Source organism: Stegodyphus dumicola, chromosome 7 (genome assembly GCF_044657685.1).
Source record: "Stegodyphus dumicola isolate Sdum_Otavi_A_Nest chromosome 7, ASM4465768v1".
Classification (NCBI taxonomy): Eukaryota; Metazoa; Arthropoda; class Arachnida; order Araneae; family Eresidae; genus Stegodyphus; species Stegodyphus dumicola.
In genome coordinates, this window is record NC_140774.1 from 121037759 (window position 1) to 121061116 (window position 23358).

The 23358-nt window shown below is 32.7% G+C and overlaps 1 protein-coding gene across 1 annotated transcript in view; it reads left to right on the forward strand.

Moving 5' to 3' along the window:
• Nucleotides 1-23358, forward strand: part of LOC118182017 (polycystin-2-like) — a 113961-nt gene that overhangs the window by 80550 nt on the left and 10053 nt on the right. Inside the window, exons 8-13 of the mRNA XM_085820767.1 lie at nucleotides 7248-7313; nucleotides 8472-8702; nucleotides 15876-15997; nucleotides 19980-20100; nucleotides 20291-20389; nucleotides 22436-22566. Of these exons, the coding sequence (XP_085676893.1) occupies nucleotides 7248-7313; nucleotides 8472-8702; nucleotides 15876-15997; nucleotides 19980-20100; nucleotides 20291-20389; nucleotides 22436-22566 (770 nt within the window). The remainder of the gene's footprint in view (nucleotides 1-7247; nucleotides 7314-8471; nucleotides 8703-15875; nucleotides 15998-19979; nucleotides 20101-20290; nucleotides 20390-22435; nucleotides 22567-23358) is intronic.

Genomic DNA, 23358 nt, shown 5'->3' on the forward strand with positions numbered 1-23358 from the left:
GTTTTCGTGCGTCCCCAGTTGGATATTTACAGGAAACTGGGTATATTTTGTAGTGAAGTATCTTCCCAAATTCGACTTCTTATTGTGTGCGAGTTTTTAGAGGCAAATGAGAAAACTCGACAATTTGTGTTGTATATGAATGCAAACGACTCCGGCCAATCCTGATCGAATTCTCGGTTTTCTTCTTCAGTTCTCTTTTTTTTTTTTTTTTTTTTTTTTTTTTTTTTTTTTTTTTTACCAGCTGCCATGCTGGCGGCGGAGCTAGTTTAAATTAACAGTACAATAATAATGGTTCACATTTATCTCATTACGGTCATGTTAAGCGTAATTAACGATTATGAAAATAGAAGTTTTTGAGAAATTAGGTACTTAAAAATATATTTTCTTATTTTTTAAGGGTTTTGATAATAAATTATTAGTTTTTCCGTATGGAACTGGAGAGCCGCAAGTTTACATCAAAAGAGCCGCAGGTTGCCGAACCCTGCCCTAAACTATTCGAACTCTATATCTCCACATTAATCATTTGTAAATAATACCAGTCCAATTGTTAATGTTTGAAAAAAATTTTTAAAAAGCTGAAGCGAAGTACGTATTTACTTCTTGACGCTATTTTCTTTTTGGACTTTATCTTGCAACACAATAATGCTGTAAAGCTGATATCATACCTATGGACACGAAACGCAATAGGCAATTTTTTCATAATACTTCCCTCAAAACTAGTTTGAGCGCCAATTTCTAATTGTAGAATACATACAAACACAATTTTGCGTAGCACAGCCAATGGGAAGGAAGGCAGAGTAAAGGAACTTAATTACACAAGCGGTTCGCAAGTATTCCTGAATGCAAAGATTTCTCGAAAGATTTAGTTCGTCGAAGTTTCGAGGAAACTTGTCGTCGGGCCTGATAGCAGGTTAACGCTGTAACATGGCCGTTAACTCGACATCTGGCGTTTTAGTACCATTTCCGAATGTTATTTTGTTGCAATTTGAAGTTAACTTTATTTCCGTTAGTTTTTAAAAGCTTCAGATTTACTTTCCTGTTTGGGGAAAATGAAACAAAATTGAATAAGAGAGGGCGAAAAACTTCACAAAAAGTTAAAGTGTTTTTTCAGTGTGAAAAATGGAATATGCACCTTTTTTTTTTTTTTTCTTGGAAAAAGTTTTTTAATGAATTGTGAGGGAAAAAATTTGAAAAAAAAAAAAAAAAAAATCTCTCTTCCGTTTTCATTTCCTAGCTTTTTAGAGTCAGTTTCTGAAAAATTTTTTTTAAATATTCGCTTATTCCTTTCTGCAGTGCATCCAGAGAACAAGCTCTCCTAAATTTTGTATTTGTCCGCATGGTGATTGCTTTCGTTTCATTAACAAACCTCACAAACTACCTACGAAGTCACGCCGAACTTTCAGTTGTTCAGCTTTATGCCAGCTTATACAAGACTCGACCCTTCACAACGAATCAGACGCTAATTGACATTATGTCTAGGATTTCGCTGTATTAACTGCACATTTGCCTTATCTAATTATTTATGGATGCTTTGAGGTTTAAGGAGCAGCAGAAACAACAAAAGAACCGGGCTGTATTCAAGTTGCATGAGGTAGAAATGAAGGTATCTGATTAGATATTGTATTCTAATTGAAACGTAGGTTTCTTTTATAGAAATAATATTGTGAAAATTACTTGTCATATATTAATGACAACTTTTCATTTGTTATGTTGTTACTGTAACCGCGTCCTTCGGAAATTAAATTTTTCGTACAATTTTCCCTCTTTCGATTTTCGGACTATAAAATTAGTAAAAACAAGGGGGTAAACACGCGAGAAAATACGGTAAATGCTATTTATTTGCAATGTTTCTCTGTGTAATCGTTCTCCTTCATTCTTCGTTTTTTCTTCCGTGACCTTGAAAACTGATAGATTCGAGGGTTCTATTATAGCCGATACATATTATTTAATGAATTCTGAAAAATTATCTTACGTAGAGTGAACAATGTGATGTTATGGATTGCGGTTTGAAATGCGAGTTACATCCATGTAATTCTTTGGTCTAAGAACAGTCGTTTAAATGTTCCATTGCAACAGAGAGTTTCAGTTTAAGAATTGATATATTCTAAAATCTCTCTTAAATTTATGCTGCAGTTGAGGCTTTCCCTGAAAAGACTTTTTCAAAAATCTTTTCATTTCATATTATTAGGATGCAAGTAAGAGGTGCTTGCATTTCGACCTTTATATTTAGGCTGCACGATAAAGCGAAAGCACGATGAGACGTTGTTGTGAAATATCTATGAAGTGATATCACAGTGACTTTCAATCCATTAAACGTTGCCATCAGACAATATTTACACACAGTGTTAATGTCGTAAGCATTGTTATTTGATACAAACGTGAAAAATTTGTAATGAAGTAGTAACAACCCAGCGGAAGATAAGATAGTCCACATCACGTGGGCGGCGAAATGATTATAAAACATATTATATTTCTGTAAAAAAAGGACGGCCAATTTTAATTTGCATGTGTGCGGGCCGACGGTCTAAGATTGGCATTGAGTGCAAGACTGTATCTGTCGTTGGCATGATACCTTGAACACCATATAGGAGACAGTTCCGCCCAATTTTTAAAAATATCCTAGAAGGATGGGTCTAAGAGCCTCCTACCCTTCTTCCTGTACCCCAAACCACACCAGAGAGAGAGAGAGAGAGAGAGAAAACGGAGGACGTGGGCACTATCCCCTTATCAAACGGTTAATTAGTATAGCACCACTATCTATAACACCCCTTCAAAATACATAATGCTGCCTGAAAGGTATTCAACGTGCACGACAAACAAAATAACACATACTTTCGGCTCGCTGTGTATTTTAAATGTCAGTTCACTATACATTTACAAATATTCATATTTGAAACCGGGCCTATCGATGCGGCATTCAGCATGACTAACCGCAATACTGTTCGGGCGGCCTTTAAAAACACTCGTAAACCCTGTAAAAATGTAGAGACATTAGGATTTTTTGGAAGCAGAAGATGTGAAAAATGAGCAACGCCTTCGCCGGGAATCGAACCACGGACCTCTGAAATACGCGCCCAGTGGGCTGACCACTACATTACGAAGGCGGGAGAAATACCTTATATACTCCCCCTTTTAAAGGGTGATTAGGGTTTAGCGGACCAATCGCCTAATCCTGGGTGTGAAGAATCACCAACCTTTTAGTTGGAGCGCCACTTTAAAGACATTAGGATTTTTTTGGAAGCAGGAGACGTGAAAAATGAGCAACGCCCTCGCCGGGAATCAAATTACGGATCTCTGGAATATGCGAAAAGCGTGCTGACCACTACGAAGCCACTACATTACGAAGGCATGCTAAGAAGGCGGAAGAAATACCTTATAAAAATATTTTGCAAATTTACTTAATAATGCATATAATTTATTGAGTAATAGGGGTACATACTTATCAGTGCATTGTAAGTAAGTATGTCATGTTTTTTTTTTCCATAGATATATGTAATTCCCATTCTTGCATTCATTCCTGTATTATTTTTATGAAATTTATGAACTGTAAAACTATTTCAATAACTACATTTTTATTTTAAAAAAATACTTAAATTTAGAAAAGAAAGTTCGTATTTAGTTAATAGTTATAGAACTAAAAATGCAAAACATGATACACATGAATATTTCAAATGTATCTTAATTGGCAACATTTTTAATAATCTGAATATTTTATATGAATCATTGAGTGCAGAAGAAACATGATCGGATGAAAATAGCAGCTTTTAAAATATCTTAATTTTTAATGTTGTATTTTCTGAAAAGTTTGTACTTAGTTGCCTTCAATAATAATACGAATTCAATGTGTTTGAACACTTAAAATAAAATTGACACCTGTGAATTCAGTATATTCATTGTTATTTAACACATTAGGCAATTCACACCTATCCCAGGAGTGCGCTATGGCTGAGAAGCAAGGCCAAATAATTTTAAAGTAATTTTCAATTAACAACGAGGCAGCCTTTTGCGGCTGCAGGTGTTGATGTCTCTAGATAAGTCAAGAGCACGAAACAAATGCTTGTTAGCTACCGGATGTCCCCTTCCTCCGTCACTTGTGGCTAAGAAGTCACACTATGTAACATTTATGATCACATTTATGATTCAATTTTTTTATGAAATAGAAAAAACGCTATTCTTCAAGAGCCCTTACATTTCTACCATCTCTCATTTTTCTACCATCATTTATATATGCAGTATTTTTTAAAAGTGTTTTTTGCTTTATTATTTCTTTTATAACGTCAAAGAAGTATTTAGATAATACCTGTTATCTATAATCATATTACCTTTAAAGTGAAGTGCGCGATTTTTTAAGTCAAAGCATTTTTCTGGACCTGTATTGTAGTAAGCTTTGATATAACGTATATTAATTAAGAACTAGGGTAAATAGAAGAGTTTTTCACATCGAGCATATTTCCCACTTAAATGTTCCTCAAAAGATCTTGCGTGGCATCTCACTTTTCTTGCATTTAAAAGTTAGATATCATCAAATGGCCGGTTTTTAACATTTAGACGTGACGTACACAAGTGGATCTTGTTTTACAGCTGTGATAAGAAAATAAGTTTCTTTAAATATATGTAGAACTGGTTTTCCTTTCGATTACTGGTTCGAATGAGATCATGTAAATATTGATTATTTCGTACAGTTTTTTCAATTTATCTAACAGTTTTTTTTTTTTTTTTTTTTTTTTTTTTCCCTGAAAAGAACATGTTATAAGAATCTCTTTGTTAACACATCTTAAAACGTTTTCGTGCCAGATGTTCTTTAGATAACGGAAAAGTAATTTTATAAGTCAATGGTTTTTAAACTATGCTTCAGGGAACCTTCAGGTTCCTTTCGACTCCACTAGGTTCCGGAAAATTAACACGTATGAACTAACTTAGACATCTAAAATAATCCAGTTAAATAATATATATATATATATATATATTATATTTCTATAATTATTATTACCTGAAATAAAATGAACAAGATCCTTTTTCTCCTTCCTCTACTTCACATAAATTGCATGAAAGATTAATATATTTTCATTTTTTTAACTTTTGCGTTTTTGAAGATATATGGATCTCCCCCCCCCAACTCATAATTTTGTGGATTCCTTGAATCGAAGGGGATGCCCACTGCAGACTTTCTAGTGGCTGCAACGAAAATCATGCCATTTCAGTCTTCCTTCTGTTTTCTCCTTCGCCTTCACTGTAATTATAAGGATAACACCTGCCCGGCAGGACAGCTGATCAAAGGTAAAGTGCTGGACGAAATGATAAAACGTGTGTTACCAGGGGTTTGGCATAAAAAAAAAAAAAAAAAAAAAAAAAAAAAAAAAAAAAAATGTTTACTCTGAAGAAAACTGAAGTACGATCAGGTTCGGGCTTTGCATTTTTGGTGCTCTAGGGCGATCAGTAAAGTTGACACCTCACACAAATTAAACATATTGATAATTTAAAGCGAAGTGTAACATTAGTTAACAGTTGCTTGGGAGAACTTCTTAGGCGGCGGCCTAGGCAACTCTTAATATCAGTTGTGCTTTGAACCAGTCATGAGTGGAACATAAGGAGGTCTACAAACTTTTACCATGAGTGAAACATATGCAAATCAACAATGTCTAACAAGAGTATACTATAATTAGTTTTATTATCAAAGCTATGTACGTTAAAAAATTAGCATTTCTCGAGCAGTTAATCGTAGATCTAGGCTTCCAGTTTTAAAGAATAAACTAAACATAGGTTGAAAATTCTTAATAAATCTGGAACTAAAAGAAAAAGAAAGGCACAGCGATGCATCGATATTGAGCACAGCTAGCTTTATAAACATCTGAATATCACATGATTGTATTCTGATTAATTATTGCAAGGAATATCATTTATTTGTTTGATGTGGAGAAATTTGCCGCCCACTTGATTGCAATGGAGACTTTGTAAGGTGTTTATGATAATTAATAAGAAGTAAATCTTTTCTATAACTTCTTTTTTCCGTATTCCTCACCAGAATGGAAATTAGGTTTGTGTGTATTTGAGGTGAGGGTTTTGAACGTTTAAGATCAGAGCTTCTGCCAACCGCGTCTTGCTGTTAAGTTACTCTCTGTATTTTGGCTTTACCGTTTTGCTAGCCAATGCTTTAAATTAAGCGCATTTCTTGAGTAATTTAAGATGTAGCAATTACTTGCTATTAGCCTGGAAGGGTCTGCAGGACTTAAGCTTCCAGTTACAACCCCTACGACTTAAAACTGAAAAAATAAAAGTAATATGTTCAAGGCCCACCTGAACACTTGAAATCGTGTCATAGAAGTATAAATCCTGCTCTGCATTATGATATCTCCGAGTCCATCAAAATATCGAAATGTAATATTTTAAGCAATGAAAATGTGTGATGTATTTCTACATATATTCAACGATTCGTGTTCGTTCATATGATGTTCAACGTGTGGCGTTCGTGTATCTGAGAGATACATAACAACATAACGCAAAATTTCTTAAGTATTTCGTATTTAATCAGATGTATTGACCCCCATATGCTGAATATCTGTCTGTTTGACCTCAAGTTAGTATGGAATGTGCTTTAACAAAATGTTTCCTAAAATTATAAGCATAAGATATTAAATTATAGTACTGATTTTGCGGCAAAGTGGTACGCCATTAACGTTAAGAGTTACTTACTTATCAGAGAAAGCACCTTCATACAGTGTGGCGATGTTTTACAGGAGAAGAATAATGACATGAGTTACTTTATTAGCAACTTAACTTACTTTACTTATTAAGGAAAGCACCTTTATACAGTTAGTCGATGTTTTACAGAAGAAAAAGAATAATGACATATAACTACAAAAAATATTTATTGCGTACATGCATATTATTACATGTTCTAACATTGATAGACTATGACCTGTTAAAGTTCGGGAAGATTTACTTATTATTCTAAGTTGATTAGGTGAAGCTTCTTGTTACATCAAAGGAGAGTTTTCTTTACAAATTGAAAAACCAACCTTTAAGTTTTAATAATAATAATTTATATTGAAAGGTATTGATGTCTAGGAACATTTATAGCTGAAAAACTCGTAAATAAGACCCTTTCTCTTCTAGTCAAGACCCTTTCTGTATGAGCCTCTCTACAGACGTTTTACTGCCGAAGTTTAATCTTTTACCTAGCAGTAAAGGTTGATGATATTTTTTTCCATTGTATTTACGTTACTAATTAATCTCTTCTTTTTCCTTAGATCAAGAAGAATGGCTGCGTGTATTTCTATGATGTGTGGAATATTCTCGATCTTGTTGTTATATTGGTAAGTATTTTTCATCAAAAATCAAATAATTGGCACAAAAGAAAAATCAGTGTTCAGACATAGAGAAAGAGAAAGTGAGACATTCGAACGGAAAATGGAGTATTGAAGGAAAAAAAATTATTACAGAATTACAGAAAAAAATTCGTTTTCTTAAGTCTTCCATAAATAAATCTTTAAAATATACAGTGAAGCCTCTCACGACCATCATCTCTCGTAAAGGACCACTTCTGAAAGAGACTACTAGTATTCTGAAAACGTGAACAAACATCATACTGCTATAAATGAGCATCACCACTGATAATCATATTCTTTAAATTCACCTATCAAAGATCGGTCTTTAATAGCTGTTGGTCGTCTTTCTTTATATTGGTTTTACTGTAGCTGCATTCTACGCAAATTTTGCATTAGTTGAAATACGAGCTCAGTTGTCGGCTATTTTTAGTTTGTATGGTATTATTTCCTATACCTTAATGTAACTAAAAAGAGATACTTTTTATAATGAGAACTGAGCGAGGAATTTTGTACTCAGTAGAAACCTAGAAACGTCACACAAATTTTCCTAGGTTGTACATTTAATTAATGAGAAATTTATATCTAACGTAAAATAATATAAATCAGCGCTTCTTAAACTTTGTTTCATTCAAGATTCCCTTTTTACTATCGAGATGTTTTCGCAGCCCCGGATATTAAAAATAGAATAAAGATGTAAAACTAAGTATTTTCCTATTAATAATTTATTTCTTGGTAAACAATATGCATATAAAAAGTGGTTTTAGAATTTGTTTCAAGTATATAAAAATTAATAAAAGTCACATTTTAATGAGATAGAAGAGTTTATTTTTGTTGCATAACAAATTTAATCTTGATGCAGTATTTGACATTGCTAGACGTAATGCATCTTCGTCGTTTTTCAGCGTTGAACGATATTTGGATTCAGTAAAAGTTAAAGCTGAAAAAATCGTTTCACATATGTATGTGATGCTGAATGGCAGAAAAAGATTGAGCTTTATTTCATTTTGTACAGATGCAGCGTCCGATATAGTCTCCCATCAGTCTATATAATTATTATTTACTTTTGTATAATTAAAGTAGGACTTCAAGGAGAGTATATCAGTATTTGTACTAAAAAAACCGTTAAATTTTTCTTTGTTATTTCAGGTATCTGTTATATGCATCGCTTTCTCTGCATTCCGAACGGTAGTTGTGGACAATATGCTAGAGGAGCTTTTAAGCCGGCCTGACATATTTCCGGATTTCGAGTTCCTGGGTTTCTGGCAGATGCAATTCAACAATGCTGTGGCCGTTGACATTTTCATTGCATGGATAAAAGTTTTTAAATACATCAGTTTCAACAAGACCATGACACAACTTTCCTCTACTCTATCTAGGGTAAGTATATGAAAATCCCAATCTAGATCATGTGGCTTTTATCAGATACCTATCACTGAGGCGATAAGTGTTTGCCGTCACCAGATACTTATGAACTTGTTCATTTATAATTTTTTCTCATATGTATTAAATATGCGTGAAGAATGAAGTGTGATTTCAATGCCACAGAGTTCTCAAATATCCTAACCTAGTACATTAAATTGAAAACTTAAAGTGAGTTCGTCAAGAGACAGAGAACTGCTATGAAGCTGTATTCTGAAGACTTGTACATTGATATTTTGAACTTAAAATTCGAATCATAATTGGTTAAACTTTAACTTCTAAATATGGCCAATTTTTCGTGCTTTGATAGAAAATATGTATTAAAAATGGCATTCATTTATACAGTGAAAACTTAGCTTACGAACTTAATTTATTCCTAAAGTTCCTGTAGTTCGTCATACGAAATATTCGTAAACCGAAACAATTTTCTACGTAGGAATTAATGTAAAATGAATTAATCTACTCCCGTATCACAAATGATTGCTTAAAAAAAAGAGTACTTTATATGTTCATAATACAAAACCAGTAGAATTATTAAACCTAACAAATACATATTATTGGAGATATACTCTTTATTTAACGCAGTACTAAACATAGAAAAAATATGAAAACTTGAATTAAATTTTACCGTATCTCTAAGAAAGAACGTTGATGGCGTAAAAAGCGTTGAGAAGCAAAAGGTTCAAAAAGAGAAATCCTGTTCCTTAAAAATATCAGGGTAGCTGTTGTCTTTCTACCCCCTTCCTCTCCTCAATTTGAGAGTTTCTGAGTCTTTATCCTATTAAAAATTTGTTCAATGCGATCTGTTTCTGTCTTTGTTTTAAAATGTTCTGAATCAAAACATAGCATTATCATTGCGAATATTTATGCTGTAGCTAACTATTGCTTTACTAAAGTGATAATGTGCTATGACCCTTTGCGCCTTACCCCATTTTTCATATACATCGAGGATCAAATAACTAGAACCATTTCCCTTTTCGTCTACTTCTGAATACATTTCCTCTGCTGCATTAACTGAATGTTGGAGTATCATTTGTTCCGACTTACTTGTTCGTGTCTCGACACATCGTTTGTCATCCAAGACATCTTCTGCTTACAAAATTTGATTGTGAACCGATTTGTTCGTGATCTCAAACATTCGTGAACCTAAGTTCTATTGTGTAATTTTTGTTCGAATCTCTGTATAAAGTGGTATTTCATGCGATCATGAACTCTGAAAATTTTGCTTTGAAAATCGTATTTTCTTCCTATGCGATGGTGACGTAGTGTACCAAATAGTAACTACGTCTAGTAAAAATCTAATTATTGAAAGAGGCAAGTTTCCTTTAAGTATCTAGGTTGAGTTGTGAATATGATCCAATGATAGGAAAAGTGTATGAATAATTTTGTAAGTAACATTTAATGAAAGATTTTTATTTTAATCGATGCAGAAAAATTTTATCGTTATGTTAATTATATAATTCATCGACAATCCCTGAATATTTATTTGACTTCCTCCAGTTATTTTTCTAGTTTGAAATATAAAACATTACTAAAATGTGCTGAGGTATGTCACATGATAAAAACTTTCGCTTCTTCTCCTTTTTTCTCCTTTATACGCTTTGCTGCGCATTATCGAGATAGATACTGATTCAATCAATATTACCCCCCCCTTTTTTGTCAGGATACATTATGATCGCTGTTAATATTATCATTCGAGTATCGTTATTGAATTGCCGAAGTCCCGCATACTTATATACGAAAATATGCAAAGTACATCATTTATTAAGATAAAAAATCCGGTTAATATTATCAAAGTATTATAAAAGAAATGTTTTAAACTGAATCAAAGTCGCCAAATAAATTTAAAATGCAAGCATAAAAATTGTCATGTTTCAGAGAAAATTTGCCAAGAGACAAACATCTAGGATTTTAATCACCCATTTAAAATCAGGCACCTCCCCCCCCCCGAAAAAAAAACCTTAGTTCTTTTCCAATGAGGGATGCTCTCCGAGTATTATTAAAATTAGTAGTCATATAACATCCAGAATATAATCCAGTCACCATTATATAACATTTTTGTGATTAAAATGCTGTGAAAAAGCCTATTTGTATGTTTTGTTTTTTACCTGCATTTATATTAAATTAGTGAAATTCTATTGTTGTTTTGAAGGATATTTTTTCTCATCGCTTAATATTATCAAAATGCCATCGACAAATGCGATCACATTAAGCGGCGCCTTTTGCAGAAGGGAATTGTTGTTTTCGCACCAGTGGTCCTATCTATTCTTCATGTCCAGGATGCTTTTCCTTCTCAGCAGAGATCTGCCGTACACCGTGATCGATATAGTGGTTAGTTACGCTGGCGTTGGACCCGGGTTCGAATCCTGGAGAACGCATAAATATTTATAAGCGGATTTTGTCTGAGCAGTATGAGAGAACTTAAAATACTGGATTGATCCGAGTGTCCTCTCAAGTGATTTGGGTAAGAGAGATGGGAGACTCTCGGATCCATCCCACGGAGTGTTCAGCGTCAAAACTGGAACGGAGCTGCACAGTTAATGTAGAACAACTATACCAGTACGACCAGCGGTGAAATTCTGTTGTTCCACTCATCTGTACCTGCTTTCTGAAATTGCACTTTCTTTACTTGTCTAAAATTAAAACATTTTAAAGAATAATGCAATGCGTTATAAAATTAATAACTTGTTGGATTCTTCTGAGATTAGCTTATACTCTGTTGTAATAACACAATCTTCTAACTAATGAATTGCTTATTTTAACTACCTTTCTTTTTACTTTCTAAGCAAAACTTAGCACGAATTGTTTTTTGTTATTGACAGAATAACCGGTAGGAGAACTTTAAAAAATAGATTGATCCAATAAAAATGTGCTCAGAGCTCTGTTTGTAGCTTCTTTGCAGATCTTCTAAGAACACATATAGAACAAAACCCAACTAAATTATTCTGTGCACTATTTGGAAGTGGGCTTTATTGTATAAAAAAAGAAAAAATATTAGTTCAATTTTTTTGCCATCGAAAGTAGTGCATTAGTTAGGAACACACTAAAAAAAAGTTCATTATTTAGGAACGCAAAAGAACAGCTAAAAGAAATATACAATTTTTGCTTTAATGTGTTTTTTATTTTGTTTTTAATTTTTCTATAGATTGCTATTAATTATTGCTTCGGTCTAACTTAAAAGATATAGTTTTCTTTACACATGCTCTGTAGTTGCAATCTTTGAATGGTATTTCCTGTAGTGGAGTGCAACAGATGTGTAATGATTTGCGTCACATGTCGCCTTATTCTGTGAACATGTTATTCATGCTCTGACTTCTCAGATATACTCAGAATCAAAGCTCATAGGTTTTATCAATGACTTTCCTCCAAAAACCGCGAAAAGGTAATAGATAATACAAAGAAGACACAACCTGCTCTGACTTTCTGTAAATATCAAGGTTTCTGTTGAAACGTATGAAACGTTTTTGAAGGCAAACGGTAGTTTTTGTATCTCAGAACTCTTATTTAGATAAGACTGTGCTTCGTCATTCCAAGAGACCATCTGTCAAAGACATCATCTATCTCCATGATAGTGAAAAATGTGAGAAAACTGTTATCTGATTTCTACATCGCCGTTAGCAATTGTTAAGTGCAAAATTTCTTGTAGGAAAAATGCTTACTCGGTATTTTACATAGGATTTTCCACCCCGTTAAATATGGCAAATCATTGTGCCTCAATGATGTCAAAGCATTGTTAGGACGTTACATATTCGGTGTCATTGTTCTGCGGCTGCAGCTACAGTTTTTTTTTTTTTTTTTTTTTTTTTTTTCGTTTTAAGATTAATTGATTTGAACCCTTTTTTCCAGTGCTAAAGATAGTAATTCTTTGATATGCATCATGTATTTTCAGATAGTAAAATCCTTAAGTTTATTTTCCCTTGCTTTCTTCCCTTGCCGGAATTTTTCGAAGTATAGAAATAGCTTTACTACTTTGTACTTGTTACGTTCAATTAAGATAAGCGATAAGCCCTTCCTTCTATCCAGAATAATAATGAGATACGTACAGCATTTCTGTGTATCTAAAATAATAAGAAGTATAACATTTTAAGGCTTAGTAGAAAGGCATGAATCATTCTTTATCTTCTCGTAGTGCCAACTCGTCAGTAGCAGAAGCGATATTGTTCAAATTCCATATGCTGCTCTTCCTGGGTCACATATTTCTTAATATTTTTTAACAGTTTATAACTATAAATCTATATTTCGAGGAGCAATAAGCTAAAATTAGATTGAGTTTTGCCGAATAACGTAAAATCTCTCCTAACTGGCACCCATTTAACTGGCAGCATCAAACTAACGACACCTTTTGAATGTCAAAATTTACATTCGTAATTTAGGCTAAAAATAAGAATATGTCAATATGGGCTAACGATCTGAATACTTAAACGTGGAAAATATTTGTGTTATGTTTCTGCAGCCCAGTGTAACAACACTTACAACTCAAACAATGAATAAGTCAGGATATAAATAAAGATGAACTACCAATCCCCCCCTTTTTTTTCCATAAATGCGTGAACTTGGTAGTGTTCACGATTTTCAGAAACATTTCACATTGAAAGAGACCATATTATATGTGTTCAGTTATCCATAATCAGAGAGGTCTCGTTGCTGCCGATTAAGAGAGATTCTACTGTGTATATTTTGGGGTTGTTTTCTCTCTTTTATTTGCGTTTTTCAGCATACGATTCTATTTTTATTCACTTTCTCAAAATCCTTAAGTACGATTTTAAGCTGTGTTGTATATGAAACGATTTATGTAATACATCTAACGACTTGTATTAAAATCATTAAACTTCAAAAATAAATTTACGGTTTTTAAAAAGGATAAAAAATTCTATCAATCTTTTTTTTAATCATTTTTCTCCAAAGAACTCTCTCTCTAATTCACAAGTTAAACAACAAAAATCAGCGTTATATTTACAAAATTTTGTAAATATAACGCTGATTTTTGTTGTTTAACTTGTGAATCAGTATTTATTCGGCGTGTTATTGTGTTTTAACTCTCTCTCTCTGTTTTTCTCTTTATCTTTTCTTATAATTTGTCGCTTGTGAACAGATTTAAAATTGATGATATAAAACTGATTACTGAGTTTTATGAATATGCTACTGTTAAATAAATCTAAAAAATGTATAAGCAATGGAATCTTAACTTCAGTGTGTAATTCTGTGCTTTATTAGAAAAAAAGGACCGAGAACCAAAATGATAGAATTTGCAGATGAGAATATTTTACCATCCACAATAAAACCATAAATTAATTTACGGCAGGAAAAAAGTTTATGGACCTTCACTATTGTGGTGTATTAAAGTAAAAGTACACGTTTCAAGCATAAGGAAAGGATTAATCATTCGCGAAAATATTTCTTAAAAGTCTATAATTACGATTAGTCGAAATTGAAATAGTTGTTTCTGCAAAACTTGCAAGCGAGATACTTACTCTTTTCGGAATTAATTAGTACAGAATTGTTGAAGTATGAACATTATAAAATTCTAGTTTTAGGAATATTTGATTTAAAAGTTACTTATGAACATAAATTACTGTAGTCGTATACGGCATAAATAACTAGATAAACTAACATTTTCTTGACCATCATAAATAATTTAATATACAGAGGGCGTTCACACATTTTTGTAATAATTTTTCAAAGATTTATATATAAACAAATCTCAGAATTTTATTTTCTAATATATTCAGTCTGATAGCCCTTTTGGTTGAACTATCATCTTACATCTGAATTTCCAGGATAAAAGTCGTCTATCTTAAAACATCAAAGGTAATTTTACTCCACTCCTCCTTCAGAATCCACCTTGGGATACCCCTTATAAAGAGCTTGTTTAAAAAGTCCAAATGCACAGTAATCCATAGGATACACATTAGGGGACTTGCGTGGATGCATTTAAAGGGAGCAGCTTCAGTTCCGGTTTTATTTCTCATTTTTTCAAAAAATAGAGCAGTGCATTTAGAGGTACGGCTTGGAGCCTTATACTCATGGAACTTAACACAATGAAGATTGTTTGGATAATAGGTTAAACTAAACTATAATATGTTTAACATTATGTGTAAAGAAGATAGAATTTCTTCTTTACACATAATGTTAAAACATATTTCTGACAGTAATCCGAATTAATTTTGGCATTTTTTTCTACTCTCCTTAATTTTAAGTTTTCCGTTATAAGAGAAACGAGTAATAAACATAAAATCTTTTTTTAAAAAACCTTTACTTAATTTTCCTGAACCAACATATTAAGACTTTTTCTCCTCTTTTTTTTTTTTTTTTTTTTTTTTTTTTTTTTTTTTTTTTGGTAGTAAATCGATCTTTTACTATTGCAGTCAGTTAAGTATATCCAAGCTTCATCAATTGTAACTGTACTATATTTCCATTTTTCACCTGCCAAATAATTTTCATACAGCAATCTGTACATAGTCTTACGCCGAGAAACATGCTTCGGCGTTAGGCGATGAGCATCGTGTTTTATTATTATTATTATTATCAGCTTTAAATCAGATTTATAATTTTGTTCATAGTTCATACAGAGATATTTAAATATTTTACAATAGCTCTTTGGGAGGCTGGATTTTCCTTTAAAACATGAGATGCGAATTTAGATTTAATAAGAGCTGTACGTACCTTTGTTGGGTATTCATTTTTTATCTTTGAAATTTCTTTCCTTTCGTATTAATTATGTCACTTGTGTAGAAATATTAATACCATGCTTTCCACAGCTTTTTTTTAATAATTGAATAAGAGCATTTCTTTTCGGACAGCGCAAAAATATAGCCTTCGATCCATTTTTTATATTTCAGCGACATTTTAAAGAAAAGAATACTTTTAATGCTGCAGACGATAATTAAACCTTATTCCAATTTTATGACAGTCACGTTTGTTTTTTAAAATTAATGTTTAAATTCATGGACAAAATCAAAATCGTTACAAAACTGTGTGATTACAAAATTCTCTGTCACCACCTTACTTACGGGGACTTTATAGATTAGAATTTTGCACGGTAGTTGTAGCATTTTAAAATGCCAGTCATGATTGTAGTTGTCAGCCATGATAGCAACAGATTAATTAATTTCAATTTGTATGTCTCTTTAGTGTTCTAAAGACATCGGAGGCTTCGCTGTCATGTTCTTCATCGTTTTCTTCGCTTTTGCTCAACTGGGATACCTCCTTTTTGGCAGCATTGTGAAAGAATTTAATACTTTTGGCACATCTGTGTAAGTACTTTTCAAGTTTATGTTTCTACTAATATTTGTATATGTTGGGTGTAAAACTTTCAGCACACTATTTGGCTTGTGAGATGTTTGTATTTTTCCGGGAGACAAACTGCAGCTTTTAATTTGTAATAAATATTCACCTACTGTAACAAAATTCTATCCTGTTCTATAATCCAAATTTCAGTTAAATTTTTTTTGACTTAATTCTTTTGTTTAATGGGGATTTGTCGCCACGGCTGCATTTTAAACAAAGGGAAAAATAAAGAAATGGTAAACTACAATACTTTATTTAGGTTCATTGGGACTAGCAAACCCAAATAAATTTTAATTTGCAGGTTAGTTTAACTCAAGTAGAGTAAGAGTAATGACTGCACTTAAGATTCTGATCGGACTCAAAATTTCTTGACTGGCAAGAATTCAGATCTGACTTACCCATCAACCCCCGAGCGAATAAAATCGCTAAATACTTGGTAGTTCAATCGCGATTGAAATCCTGATTAACGGGATGGCTAAATGGGCATTTTCATAGTTTTACCCACGTTTAACTGAACACGAGCGAGTTTTCCTCAGAAAATCCTTCACAAAGGCATCCCTCCCTTTAGGTAGGTACGCCTACTGTCTTCTGCCATAATTTGGTAAATTCAGTCAAATTTGACTTACCAAACCAGCTGGCACTTGCTAAACTGTACTCCGTTCAAAACAGAACCAAAGACAGTAGGGAATTTGTGGGAAGGGCAAAACCTAGCACGTCTTATCCACTCTTCTTTTTTTATGCTAGACGTGTCTTCTTAATCGCTTGACTAATTAACACCGTTTAGATCGGTTTAAAAAGGCCTTACAATTAATCTTGAATTGAGCTGATGAGAAGTTTATGCGTAGCTGGTCGGATCCACAAATTTACATATAGAGCTATACCTTTTCTGAACAATTTTTAAACATATTGAGTCATCCAATGTGGTTTTTCTTTCAGTTAAACTAAAAGTTGGAGAGGGGCAGGGTAAACTACCTGCATCAACTTGTTGTAAAAGCAAGTGGTAATTTTACTTTGTTCTTATTGTTAGTTTGTTTTGAAGCTTGCAGTTCGGTTTTTAACAGTTATTTTTTCAAAGCTAAATAAATGGAAGTAACAAAAGAGCGTATTCAGTATTTTTGATCTGTGAATTCAATTAAATAACTATTAATAAGAATAATGCAGAATGGGAAGTTTTGAGCAATAAGCATAAGTCAGTGTCAACCGTAGTTCCAGAAATGTTAAGTGGGAAAATAAGCCTAAAGGACAGGGCATCTTCCTGGAATATATGTAGAGCTCGACCGTACACACAGAAAAGATTCAAAGATTCTAAAACTACTTATAACATTTTCATAGATTTTCCCGCATTTGTTCAGTTTTGCTATTAAATGGTGGTATACTATGTAGAGCAATGATCTCAAGCTGGCAGCCGCGGGCAGCTGCAAGTACATTTCCCGTAAATTATTTAGCATTATTATAGCATTAATTATTATGTCCAAAATTTGAAGAAAAGTTTAAGATTTTAATGATTTGGAGTCTAAGTTTTACATTACTCTCAGTGCGATTAAAAAAGAACGTGAGTAAATACCTCAAATCTGCAAATGAAGCTAATTTATTTACACTGTAGTATAAATCTTATTTAGATATTTGAAAGTACAGATTTGATTAACATTTTTTGTTCTTCTCAAAAAATAATTACACTCAGCTACAAATTTTTGCAATGAGAATATTCGCTTTGTTTGTTAGTGCATTTGCACAAGAGAATAATCCTCCCAGGTAAAGATTAGTAAGTCTAAAAAAAAAGAACCACGTTGACTGATGAGCATCTTCAATCCTTGATAAAGAAAATTTTCTAGTAATTTTTCGTTAAGTTTAGAAACTTTAGCAAAATTGAAACGTCATGCAGTGTTGTAACTGAAAGTTGTAGTAAGAAATAATTTATAATAAGTTTATAATTATTTACATAATTATATTTTTCTGCATGAGTTAAAGAAAAAATCAATAAAGAAAAAAAAAGAGACTAGATTCTCATTATTTATTCTCAAGTTTTGTCCCGCTGGAATGCTTTCCTAATTTGTTTATTTTTAGTTTAGGATAAAAGTAATTTGTTAAGTGTTTTATTCAACACAGTAAAATTATTTGAAATAAATGCGAGTCAGAAAATTTAATATTTAGCTGTCAATACGTTTGAATTGCAAAGTGTAACTATCAGAAATTTCTTGCGTACGCCAACCTCAAAATTCAATTTAAAAAGTTTTGTTTAAAAAAAAAAAAAAAATCCTTTTTTTAGGGGGGATATTTGGCTATCATCTACCTTCAGCCTGCATGCTATTTGGGTTTAAAGTACATTATGTAACAAAAAAAAAAATGATATTGTATTCTCTGTGCATGTTCTGCAGTGATCATCTACAAATATTTTATCTATTTATTTTCTACAAATCATCTACAAATATTTTATCTATCTGTTGGTTGGCATCTTCTTCGTGTCTTTTTAAAATGTAGCCTTTTTTTTTCTGATAGATGCTGTTTTAATTTTCTAGCTACTTAAGGAAAAGTATTAAATTTATAAATATAAATTACTAGGGAAGAGATGTTTCGTTATAGCGCAATAAATTAATAATAAATTAAAATTCAAAAATTACTCCGAAACAGCGAAATTCCATGTGCTGATGTTATCTGAGAACTTAATTTTATCTTAATATAATTTCAATATCAGAAATTAATTTCATTTTAATATAGTTCTAATTTACCTGAGTATTTATTTATAAGGCACAGAAAACGATTTTTAAAACCGTAAATGAAACAAGCACATTTCCATAAACTAATTTACATTTCTGCGTATTTGTGTATATTCCTAAGCCTGCACTGCAAAAGAGCCTTTGAAAGCACTACAGAGTCTCGTTCTCTTAGGAAGCATAAACTAACGAGCTCTAAAAAGACTGTATGAGGAATTATCTTCAGGTGTTAATACAACAGAAAAGTCAAAAGAAGGGTGTAAAGGACTGCATAGATGTAATATAACTGCATAGATATTTCCACTTGGGCTTACATAAATCAAACGTTTCTGTCTTAATTCAAACAGGTAACGTTGAATTTAAAATGTAATCAAACTAGCCTAACGGCTCACAAGATAATTTAACGCGCAGGATGGCTGTGACTCGTAGAAGCCGGCGCAAACAAACCCTACGGCTAGAAGCACTTAGCGTCACGGAATCAAATCGCTGGTAATTAAGTAACAATGTGGCCTTCAAGCAGGCATAACACGCTCTAACTTCCGAAGCCTTCGCTTAAATAGCACTTCTTTCTCCCTCAATTTGAATGCACGCGCACTGTCCCATTAGCATTCTGCCAGGAAAGCGCGGGTGAAAACGAGACTGAAAGGAGAGTTCCTTCACTAAAAATTAACTAATAGTCAAACAAAATAAATCTTCACAGTACAAAGCAGGAAATACTTTGTACAGCAAATGTTGCTCCAAAAACGGGCAGCGCAGCCGAGCGGGCGTATGCAACAAATGTGTATAGTATGTGGTGATAATGAAAATAAGCGAATATAAGCGTCTATTAGATTATACCGCCAATTCTAAACTTCGTACGTAATTAAAATTGCGCATAGAACCCGGGTTATTAGAAAGAAATGCAAGGTTGGAGTTTTGCCGTTCCCTTCGAAGTTAAAATTGCACCTGTCTCACAGTATTCAAATTCTCAAATTTTGCTGTCTTATTTTAAAATGGGTTATAATTGAAAGTACATGTCTAAGATCAATACTTAAGACTTAAAGCTTTTAGCCACTTTTTTTCGAATAACTTGTATTAAAAAAATAATGCTAATTTAAAAATAAGCGGTAAAATTTAACCTTAATTTCAGTTAATTGCAATATAAAGAAGTTTTGATTTTCCATATATAATATCAGGGGTTTTCATTTCCCTTTCAGTACTTTTGAAACCCTTCCGTAATTAAAGAATTTTTAAATAGGTTCACTTTGCTGCGACTGATCCTGGGAGATTTCGACTTCGAGGCGTTAGAGAATGCCAACAGAGTGCTTGGACCCATTTACTTCCTCAGTTACATATTCTTCGTCTTCTTCGTCCTTATGGTATGTTAATACTGTTTTTTCAATATGAGTTTCATATTAAGGACAGTTTTTTTTATGGTAATTGAATAACTTGTCATTCCTTCGAGTTCGATCGCTGTTTGTTCAATTTTTATCTAACTATGAAGTTCCTGAAGGACTTTCATCAGCTGTTCATATTTAACTCATTAACGTGAATTTTTTCTTCTTTCAGAATATGTTCTTAGCCATCATCAATGACACGTACGCTGAGGTCAAATCAGAGATCGCTACTTCAAACAGCGAATTTGAGATTGCTGACTTCTTTAAGAAGGTAAGTATATTTTCGCCATTATACTTTAATTGATTAATTTCGCAAAGAATATGGGTGTAAAAATTGTAAAATTTTAATTTGATTTTCAGCAGCTTTATAAGCACAATCAAAAATAGCTGAAAACTTATTTTCTGCATTTGCGGTGCATCTATTACTGAAAGTTATTATAAACTGAATGTTTTTAAGTCTTTAGAAATTGTGAAAAAGAATCTTTGACGGAGTTGCATGTAAATCATATGAGCAAACATCTATATAAGACGTTTGCTCATATGATTTACATGCACATATAGTTGAATGCACATGTTACACATATAGTGAAAGGCTTGATTTCGATCAATCGAATACAGTAAAGTCTCTCGTAACCGGTACCCAGTCAACTGGCAATATTAAAATAACGCTATTTTTGAAGGTGTAATATGTAAATCCGAAATTTAGGCCTATGTGTGTATTTAGTGTATTATGTTTCTGCCGCCTAAAATGTGTATTTAGTGGGCTAACAGTTTGAAGACTTAAATGTGTAGAATATTTCTATTATGTTTCTGCTGTCCAATGTAACAAGAAACCTTATCCAACCAATGGACCAAGGAATTGTCTGGAATGTAAAGATGAATTACCGACCCCTTTTCATGCATTCGTGTGTAAACTTTAAAGGTAGTGTCTATGATTTTCAGAAAAAAAATCTCATTGAAAAACGCGTCATATTTTCTTTATGTGTTGTTTGGAAAGATATAAAAATACATTACGTCGCTATTGGCGCAAATTGTGGCCTGTGATCACGTTCATAGATGACAAATCGAGTGACGGAAGATTTTATTAGTTTTAAAACACGTTTGGCGACCGAAACCGACATCTTGGGTTTATTTATATGTTCAGAGAAGGTTAGTATTAGTGAAGAGGAGTCTGGGTGATGCAGACAATTATGTTTCCATCACATCTCGCAAGTTGGCGATGAAGTAATCGGACATATACTGTGAAAGAAGAAAGGTGATGAAGAGGATGAATGCGATAGGGATAGGAAGGAATTTGACAAAGGATTGCGAACATTCATTAGATTTGCTGAGAAATAAATGTTCATCTATGTCAGCAAGTGATGTTATGAAACTTTAGTGTACACAGAGAATTTTTAAAACTACGACGATAATCTTGTAAGCAGGCAAACATTTGAAATTGAGTGGCATCGAACTTAGAAAAAAATCGTTACTTTCATGCGATACTAAATACTTTAATTTTAAAATTCCTGTTTAATTTTGTTTTTCTGCACCTCGAAATCATGCGTATACGTTTTGATTTTCAATAATCTGTACTATTTTTTATATTATTTATTTATTTGTGGCCGATGGATCGAAATCAGGATCTACAAACCTCGCATGCTGCAGTTTTGCTAGATTGCACACAAAACATGAAAACATAAGTTGTATAAATATATGTATATACACATAATTATCCGAAATCGTCGAGGTCCCCTTGCTGCCGGTTAAAATAGATTCTACTGCACTTATGTAATCATGCGCTATTTTCATATTCAATTCATTAAGATATTTTATTACTTAAGCGGCTATTTTATTACTTAGGTAATCATAGTCAATTTTAAAAATGTAACATCAGCAGCTAATAGGTCATTTTGTTCCAGATTTTATTTTTATGGATAGAAGAACATTAACTAATATTTGCTTGTGTAAAAAATTCAGTAGGCTATACATTTTCCAAGAGTGCGTCTTTGTAAACCTTGGAAAACCTGAATTCATTTAAGAATGGTGTTACCAGCGATTCTTGAAGATGATAGAAGATAATTGTATACGCATTTCTTCGTTTAGATTTGGGTTGTGTAAGATCACCAGATAATTTCTTACATAGCAGTAAACAATAAATGACTGCTAATCATCCTAAAGAATATTTTACACCATTTTTTTCAAACATTTTTGTGTAAAATACTGAAACTCGCGCTTCACAATAATGACGTCCCTCATTTGTAATAAAAATATATTCGCTTTAATACAGGCGATAATCTTGCAAATTAGTAAAGTATTTTTTTAATTTTTTCTTCAGGGTTACAACAACATCCTAAGTAAATTAGGAAAGCGTGATAAGATACAGGATATCCAGAATGCATTGCGGGTGGCTGATTTTGATGGAGACAAGAAACTTTCCTACCAGGAAGTACGACAGCAATTGAAAGCGTAAGTTTAATTCCCGTATTTTGGATGTTATTCCATGTTCGCCATGTTATTAACGTATTTGGATACATTGGTAATAATTACGCTTTTGCCAATCGGTGACTTTGGGATAAGCAGTTCTAAAGGAGACATTGATGTTTTTTATATATTTTATAAATTTTATGTTAGATTATTAATTATATTCAAAATAATCGCTCGTTACTGATTCAAATATCGTGTAGATAAAATATAAACAACTTTGCTTTCATTGTCTTACGTAAAGTTAAAGCACGTTGAAACTGCAGGATGTATCGAAGTGATTACGCTTGCATTTTAAACACGGTACTAAGGTGTTGAGAATCGTAACCTCTAGCGCAGGTTAAAAAAATAGCGGATGTTGTAATAACCAGCAAATCTTTACTTAAAAGTTTTTGAAAAAATTGGTTGTCTTGAATATGGAAAACAAAATTCTTTAATTTCAAAAAAATTAGAGAGTAATCAGGAATAAAGCAGGTGTGTTAGATATAATATCAATTCAACCAGCTACGTTGCATGCAGCAAAATGAGTTCGGAATGGCACGTAAGCTCATCTGAGCTTGCCAATTTTATATTGCGTTTGCAAACGGTGAATTGAGTTTCATTTACAAAATATCGAATTCTGTCAAAACAAGGAGATAATGAGAAAGATGTACAGGATATTTCAGTAACATTATAGGACTAACTATCTTTCGAAAGATTGATTGTAATATTTGCTCCACCAGCTTTTAAGACATGAATCCAACAGACTTTCAGACTTCGATAGCTTCACCAGTGGAC